Source organism: Dicentrarchus labrax, unplaced genomic scaffold (assembly GCF_905237075.1).
Source record: "Dicentrarchus labrax unplaced genomic scaffold, dlabrax2021, whole genome shotgun sequence".
Classification (NCBI taxonomy): Eukaryota; Metazoa; Chordata; class Actinopteri; family Moronidae; genus Dicentrarchus; species Dicentrarchus labrax.
This window is the reverse complement of record NW_026136711.1, coordinates 20,284,760-20,293,762: the sequence shown is the minus strand read 5'-3', so window position 1 is coordinate 20,293,762 and position 9,003 is coordinate 20,284,760. Positions and strand designations below refer to the sequence as shown.

At 39.6% G+C, this 9,003-nt stretch overlaps 1 protein-coding gene across 1 annotated transcript; it reads right to left on the bottom strand.

Annotated features, from left to right (window-relative positions):
* Positions 1-1,225: 1,225 nt before the first annotated feature.
* Positions 1,226-6,666, bottom strand: LOC127372546 (filamin-binding LIM protein 1). Its single transcript, XM_051416426.1, has 8 exons — positions 6,475-6,666; positions 5,740-6,109; positions 5,060-5,232; positions 4,072-4,165; positions 3,805-3,974; positions 3,126-3,304; positions 2,332-2,452; positions 1,226-2,244 (listed from the first exon to the last, which is right to left on the bottom strand). The coding sequence occupies exons 2-8, from the start codon at positions 6,083-6,085 to the stop codon at positions 2,134-2,136; spliced, it is 1,194 nt and encodes a 397-aa protein (XP_051272386.1). The 5' UTR covers positions 6,086-6,109; positions 6,475-6,666; the 3' UTR covers positions 1,226-2,133.
* Between the last annotated feature and the right edge of the window lie 2,337 nt (positions 6,667-9,003).

The window sequence follows — 9,003 nt, the reverse complement described above, 5'->3', positions numbered from 1 at the left end:
CGCGAGCTGCGCGCCCCCGAGCTCGGTGTGCCGCGCGTGGTCGACGGGAACAAACAGCGAGCGCGCGATTTCTTCAAGAGAGGATCGACCGCGAGCGACTGTTGTGTGGTGGGAAAACCATCCCGGGATCATCTTCAAGTGCTGATGAACTATCTGATAGAAAGTTGGGAATGTTCCTTTAAAGTTAAATGTTTAATATGAATTTATTTGGACTCTCGTTGTAAAATAAATCATCACAGGGGCGTTTCCGGAGGTTAGTGACGGGAGTTGCACTAGTGGAGCACTGACTCATTCAGGGGCAACATGAAGTAGGTGTCTCACCTTTACAGTTATTCCCAATTTATACAATTCCAATACTGTTTATGGATCCCAGTATGCAGAAATATTAAAGTGCACTACCAGAAAATACCACCAATTTCTACCACATGCAGACACTGAAGTGTGTCTGAGACTTGTAGGTATCCATAGAGCCCATTTTCATTGTGATGTCTTAAGGTCAAGGGATTCCTTTGAAACTTTGCCAGTTTTTCCATCACCAAAATGTAGCCTCCCTTTGGAGCGTTATTTACTTCCCGGTAGGACTGCTAACAGGACATGTTGGTACCAATGAATGAGTTAGTTTCATATAATGCCGGTGAATAAAATGGAGACCGCTACAGCCTCTGAAAGACAGTGTGTAGAGGCAGAAGTAAGGATAATGGGATGGTTTTTTAAAGTATTGTTTGAGCACAGAAACAAAATATACGGCTGCAACTAAATTTAATCTTTAGATCGAAATTAAACTGAGTATATGTTAAGTCTGAATTTAGTTCGTAAGAGAAGAAAGCAGCAAATCACTGCGGCACACAGATCCACTGAGTAGGTGTCACATTTATGTCCACGTCAGTCAGAGTTTGTGCCCATCAGGTGTTTTCTTAGACAAAGTTACAGTCACAAACACCTTCTTACAGCAGGTTATTGCTCTGTACAAACACTGTGCACTGATACTGGTGAATATTGTGAATATACCAGACCAAGTAAGGCCATGGCAGAAAGAGCCTGAGTGTATTGAATGAGCAAAGATGTGTTTTTATTTAGTATGAATTCAACTTTTCATATCTTTCAAAATGTTCAATAGTCTCACTTTACAGAATAGACAGAAGATAATACAAACCACTGATGTAATATTGAGCCTAAACCTCGTAAAACAGAAGAAAGTTTGGTGAATAAAAACAGAAATGATGAATTTACTTTTTCCAGAAAAATGTTTTAATAAATGTTTCTGATACACAGAAATATAAACATGTCATTTAGAGATAGAGAACATAAATAACAACATAATTCACCTGGGATCTGAATGAGACTTTAATATTGTAATGTCAAATCAATGTGAACAGACCCTGTGAGGATCTTTATGTGGGAAAAAGTTTGGATTGACTCACATTTACATCTAAAGCACCTTCAAGTTTTGGTCCATAATGATTTAAGATGTGTTATAGTGCTCGGTTACACATTATTTTATAAAGGCTCTAATGTATTCAGTTCTGGTGTTTACTTATTGTCCTGCCAGTATGATCAAAAACTGTTCTTGGACCGACACAAATGTGTTTTAAAATTTTTATATTCAGGCCGTTTAATACAATTCTGAATTAAATTGTCTTTTTTCTCATGTTTGACTACTTATTGATTGTATTTGTAATGTAACACATCTTATGTATGTTGGAGCCTGCCTCGAGATAAAATATATTACTTCACTTTTATATAAATGTTTTTTTATATAGAGTTTTATTTTTTTATATAAAGGATTAATGTGATTGAGAAACAGAATACTGGTTGAGATAAAAACTCAAATAATGTTCGCCGTACATTGTTATTTTTTCTGCAAAGTCTGTGGCATAAATATATTTGGTGCATTTTTGTAGAGTTTATTGAGTGCAAAATTATCAAGTATAAAAGAAGAATAGGAGGATCTTCAGAAAGCATGATATACTGTAAAAAATATTTCATTATTGTTCTATTGGAAGAAAAATAAAGATGTGTGACATTAGTGTTCCAGAGTCTTAAATGCACATGCAAAGTCTCCCACTTCTCTGAAGCTGGAGTCGTGTCACTTTTCCCTCAGTTGCAGTTGATCCCGGGGCGGTAACGCCAGTGTTAGTGCTGACCAGAAACCAGACTCAGGTGGCAAGATTTGCAAAGCATCTTCCCGTCCAAAGGGTAGCAGCCGTGCTCATTTGGTTCAGGAGAGAGCTGGATGACGCAGACCTGCACACAATGGGACATACTTATCGACTGGTGGTGATTAATGTGTGTTTGTGTGTCTGTCAGTGTGTCTGCTTGCAGGACGCCTACCTCACATCTGTAGCAGTTCTCGTGGTAAGAGCGTCCGAGGCATTCAACGTTGTAGCTGTCGGTACCATCTTCCTTTGGAATGATTAGTTTTTTGCAGGCGTTACACTTGGGAGCGTACTTCCTTTATAGGCGACATTGCAGAGGAAAGGAAATAGGTAACTTTATTTGTGTAGCACCTTTCAAACATGTGTTGGGATTTAAACTGCTTTACACAACTCAAAGACATACATTATCATTACATTTAAAAGGACAATAAGAAATCAGTTATGATCTCTACTCTTGGTGGACTGTGTAAAGCACTGGTTCCCAACTCCTTTTCTATCATTGAGTGAATTTAAGACCCCTGATTAAGTTACATATTTTTATAGATATTTCATACTATGTTAAAGTACAGAAATAACCGATAAACTATAAAATTAACCCAAATACTGAACACACCTTTCTATACAATTCTCTGCCTGTATGTATTTTTTGTATTTCTAACCATACTTAAGTTTTTTTACTCTCATTGTTCTATTAACTCTGGTTGTTTTAATTGGGTTTCTAATGTTGTGTTTAGCAGAGAGTGAGGCTCTGTGACTATAGCTTGTGTTCAGGTCTTCACTGTTCCCCATGTCCTGTGAGATTTTCTATCTTAAATAATAATCTAAGTGTAAGAAATTACAATTTCTTCAGTTTTATACACAGATATTAATGAAAATGGGGACATATAAGGTCTGGACCCCCAGGTTTGGAACCAGTAGTGTAAAGGATGTTTTTCTCACAATGCTTGTCATCATTGTTAAGTCTCATACCTGTAATAGTCCTGGAGGCAATAAACCTCTCCAACTTCTCCCTGAGCAAAAGCTTGCTCTCCAATTTGCTGTTTACATGTTGCGCAGGTAAAACAGGAAAGATGGTATGCGCGCTCCAGTGCGCGGATCACATGATCTGTGATAGCCTCCCCACAGGCCCAGCAGAGTTCCAGACTGGCCTAAGAGCCAGAAATATGTGGTTAATGGTACATTTCTGTATTAAAACAGTTTAATCCATTTACTACCAACCATGTAGATCTTGTACGTATGATTGCTGACCATTTTCCAAAACGTAGCGTTTACATTTTTAATGTTTAATAGTATTTCTTCCACTTTCCAAGCAGCCACTGACTTCTATTTGTTGCAGAGACCTGAAACTTGGTTGAGATTGGTAATCCATCACAATGACCATCAATACCACCTTTATTTTTATATTACAGTCAGAAATTAATTCAATCCCCCGTTCCAACGACAAGTTGATTTTCATGCAGTAGTAAAAGTAACAAACTAGGAGCTACCTGGAAGGTATATGTAAAACATTACAGCAGTCTTTGGTCAGTGAATAGTTGTCATCAATGTAAAGCATGATTAGAAGAAAACGAGCATGCAAAAACATTGGTATGGCATTTGTATTTGCAGCTTGGGTGAGATCCTGTAGTAGAGGCTGTATTGACTTTACCTGGTAGCAGTCTTCACAGAGCGGGATCCCTGCCTTGTTGTAATACTGTTTACCAGCCAGGGGAATGTGACAAGATCTACACTGGAAGCAACCGTCATGGTACGTCCTGTTTAAGGCCTCTATTGCAGGTTCAGAAAGAGCCACGGGTTTCCGACAGAAGCCACACACCTCTGCGTAGTACACCAACAATCAATGTCAATGCAGGTTATCATAATATGCGTATTGTCAGAGTGGAAGTGGTGAATGTGTAAATAGAGATCATGTTACCTTTACTCTCCCTGCTCGTGTCTTGGCCATTTTTATGGATCCCGTGGGATTGTTCATCTTGTTTGAATCCACTAGATGGTGTGCTTGTTTCCACCTTAAATTTAAAGCACATTATTAATGTAAAACTTAACTTTAAACGGTTGTGTTTGATGCTAGAAGGATAAAGGGAGAAGAGTGGCTTTAAATGTTACAGGCTGAAACACAAGAGTCAACCAAACAAAAAATGTTGACTTGCTCCAAATATCTTACTATACATATCAATATATAAACATATAATATCCTTCTACTGCTTTTAATTAAACTTAAAAAAAAAAGTAATAATTTCCAAGACTGAAGCAGAGTCATGTCAGTCTTTACATTCTGTGTATTCAACATCACAGTTAAAAATACAGGAAGAGTTAACCTCTCAAAGCCCTAAATCTGTAACATTTTCCCAAATTGGAAAGAAAAGTGTAAAATATAGAGGTGACTGTTAAGGAAATACATAACTAAAAAGTTTGGGGTATGCAAATAATCTACATTAAATCCTTTATCCAACACTGGATAGGTTGCACAGGTACACACTGTAGAATAAGACTGGTGCAATAAAGAGAAAGTCTGACTATTATCAGAACCTGCTGCTGTAACTCAGCCTCAACCTTCCTGATCTGCACTTTCATTGTTTCTGCACAGAAATGGGAAAACGTTCTTATATTTGTTTGTGTGCTCTGTTTTTTAAGGAAAATGTGTATAGTTCCTGAAGTGTTTTTCATCATTTAGCTATATCTAAAAGACAGCTGTTTTTTGTTCATAATGTGTTTTGCAGATGATTCAACCACTGCACAACATAATACAGAATCTGTAAAAGTTGTGGAAACTTGTAATACTTCACTGTGGGAAAAAATGACTTCTCTGCTTCAAGCTAAATTTATAGAGGAAAACTGGGATCAAGTGTTCGATAACAGTAAATGAGAGATTTTTAGCTACATTGTGAGAGAAGTCTGCATACCTCTCTGTTGTAAACTGGCTGCTGGCCTGGGGTCAGAGGGCAAGAGGGAAGTGTCTGGGCAGGAGGAGGTGGTGGAAGTGCTGATTCTTCAGAGAGCGATGTTCCCAGAGATGAAGGCAGTCCAGCAGCAGCAGCAGGAGGAGGAGGAGGAGGAGGAGGTGGAGGGAAGAGCTCTGTTTGGTAAGAAAAAGACTTATTTCAAGTCACTTTTTATTTAGGTTTCTAATAAATACTGATATTAGACACATACGATTAATGTTAAACACACCAAAAAATATATATAACCCACCTGCCACCCCCCAAAAATAAATTTAAAAAAAGAATAATAGTTTATTATAATAATAATAATAATAATAATAATAATAATAATAATTAATAATAATGATTTAAGAAATGAATAAAATAAGGGGAAATAAGGGTTGTGTTTTTGTTCTGTTCTGCATGTTCCTAAAAAGGTGTGATGTGATTAAATGAGTGTAAAAGGAGTGACTCAACAAGTGACTCAAAAACAAACTTATAAAACCAAGTTATGGAAGGACAGGCCCAACACAGGTCAACCAGTCCCTAGTGGCATCAGTTACATGTAGTTAGAATATAGTTCAGGTACGTAAGTGTTGTCCATTGCACTATTTTGCATTGAATCCTAGATAATAAAAAAAAATAGATTGTGTCATGAATACCTGCAGCACATCTGTCTTGTTCTTGCAGCTGTCCTCTGCTGGTTCCAGGTTGGGCAGGTTTTGGGCTCTGAGGGTCTGAAGCTGGGGCTGAGGCCCCCCCATGAGCCCAGCCTTTGCTGTCTACACTGCCGTAAGACTCAGGCTGTGAGTGGTCCTCTTTCTTATGTCTTAGGGCAGGGGTGTTGTCACTTGGGCTGATTCGTGCAGCAGCATGCTGCTTGTCTCTAGCCGGGGTACTGTGGGCTTGGAGAGCAGGCTGCTGCTGTGTGACAGTGGCTCGGTGAGGAGACGCCAGAGTGATGAAGAAAGAAGACACCATCCTTTTTGGTGGAGCTGCTGATGCCATGACTGTATAAAACCCACATACAGTCTAACAGGAGGACAGAACAATTATAATGTAGACTCAAGACTGCAAAATTTAAGGTTTTATAGAAGAATCATAGAAGAAACAGATTATAGACTCAACACCTCACTTTATCTCATCTTTATAAGCCACACTGGAGTATAAAACATACTAATAATGAATATGACATTTTATCTCTTTCATCTCCATAATATTTAATCTAAGTGCATACGCCCTCAAAGTCAACTTTGTGGGAGTGCTCAGTCTCACTGTAGAGAGGTAAATTCACACACTCACAGCTCTCATTACCCATAATGAATGGTTTTAGAGGCAGAAAGCACAAATCTGAATCATCTGTTTCCTTTAAACCCACTCACTCTACCATTACGTACCTGAGAGAAACTATGGTTTGAGGACAGCTCTCCCTTTTCTTCTCTCTCCTTCCCTGTTCTGTATCTCAAAACTTCTGGTTTGTTTTCCCTCCTGTAAAGCTGCCACTGAGAGAAGACTTTACTCCGGTAGAGAGGGCGACTATCAGCAGAAGGCCACTCCTTTTCCTTCTGTACCTCCCTCCCCAACTCTCTCGTCCGTCGACCCCTCCTCCTTCTCTGGCTGAATGACAATACCACCTCCCTCCCAACCGTAAAAGGTGAACAGTTAATCTCGGGCAAAGTGCAGTGAAAAACATGACACATTCATCCACTATGAAAACTTGGCAGGCACACACACACATAGACATACACATACTGGCATGCGTGCACGTAGACACACACACACACACACACACACACACACATACAGAAAGGCATGCAACAGTTGGGCAATCTAACCATAAGAACAGTCAGACTTTTTACAAATGCAATATACTGTATCATGAAGTATCTCATAAGGTTTTTCGCCCTTAAATAGACAAAAAGAGACACACAACCACCTCCCACTTTCTTTATCTTTTTGAATGCCAGCAGGATGTGACTGTACCTGCCTTTTACAGCCACTCTCTATCTCAAACTGTCCGCTTTCCCTCTTGTGCAGCTCTGCCTTATTGTTCTGTCAGCTTTATTTTCCCTACCTCACTCATTGAGTCTGCCTCCTTTTTTCTTCTCCCTCTTTCCTTCTTCCCTTCCCCCACTACATTATATCACTTTAGACTTGACTCACTATCAGTGTCACAAGGCAATGCTTCCATTTGTGCCTCACCAATGTCTGATAGTATGCGGTGGACTTCATCGGACTCTCCTGATGGAGCTTTTGTGTTCGAAGCAACAGCAAAGGAGCAGCAGCATTACAGTGCAATGAATCAGGGCATTGTGCAAGAGGAGATATTGGTGTATTAGGAGGGGGGGCAGTGAGTGATGTCTGAGAGAGCTATGAAAAAGCTGCTTTGTTGTGTTTGCTGCTCTCCACCAGAGTGAGTCTAAGCAATATCAGGTCTGCTGATCAGCAAATGTTAGTGTGGTTAGTTTCCGGAGCCAAACCTTGTGAGGTTTACTCCCCCTCCTATGAGAGCCAAAAGGGAAGGATGGAGCAGGCAACTAAATGTTGGATAAAACTTTCCTGATCGATGTGGGTCGGCGTGAAAGAAGAGTGAGGCAGGAATGTGTGAAAGAGGGTGAACAGGAGACGGAGATGAGGAGAGCGATGGGGGTCTCTGTTGTTCCAGCTCTGTGGAAAGGAATGCTGCAGTGATGTCACGGTTGCAGGAGGGAGCATGTCTACTGATGACACAATCCCCAGACCTCCATGCTCCGCCCCCCCTCCAAGCACCCAAAATCCTCATTAAACCCTCTGAACCTCTTCACTGCCTCTAAAGCATGACTTTTCAATTTACTCACCAACATTGCTGTATAGTGTTTTTACTGGAATCCTCAGTTTTGAACTATTTGGGAGAGCGGAGCAACAACGAGAAGAGAACGGAGGGAAATGAAGAGAAAGAACAGGAAGAAACACAGTAGATGACAATTACAAATACAATTGATGTTGACTTCCTAACTGTAAACATCTGCAGGGGTGGAAAAACTATTTCCCTGGGAGAAACACTGTTACTTTACCCAAATATATTCTAAGTGCGAGAGGGATTGCTGGACTTCTTCGAGTAATGAATAAAGGAGTACTTCAGCAAGTTGGTGGAGCACATTGAAAAGGAAATGGTGACAGCAACAACAACAAGCTCAACAACAACCATACAATGACTCCCATAATGCAACGGGGTAGTGTCTTTCATTAGAGCCCCCCTGCCTCCCACATGCCCACTTTTTAAAACCCCAATTCTTCCACTATGTAATGCAGGTTTTCTGATGAAAGGATTTAAGACCAACTTTACAAAGCTCCCTCCAAAGTCACAAAAGACATTATACAACCGCTTTCACAGGGTTGACGAGTGAACTGATCTCCAAGTGTAAAATTGGTGGAGTTCCCCTTTAATTATTGACACACGGTCACCATCAGTTGACCATAGATGCCAATGTGACATCCTGATAATTACCGTATTAAAATAGACATGAATTAATGCATTATTCATTCTCCAAAAAACCTCTTGAAAAATAGTTGTGTAGAATAGCTGGTCTACTGCAACCTAAGTAAAATTCATGTCTAAAAAGTGCTTCTCAATTAATTTATTTAGATACTCATATTGGAGACTGTTTTATATATTTCCTCTGCTGGTAGAGGTTTCATTTGATTAAACTGTGTAGTTTTCTGCTCATCTCTCTTCCACTCTATGGCTTTATTAAATGACTTAAGAAGTATAATTATACTGTGTTTCTACAGAAAAACATCATCCACAATACAGATTTTTCATTATGCAGCTTGGCAACATCCTTTCATGCATTTGTCTTCCATTACATGACTCATCAAAACAGTGCAACATAATAGAAAAGCAACTGCCCGCAACAATCATATTTACTGAAGATCCTCATCTTCCA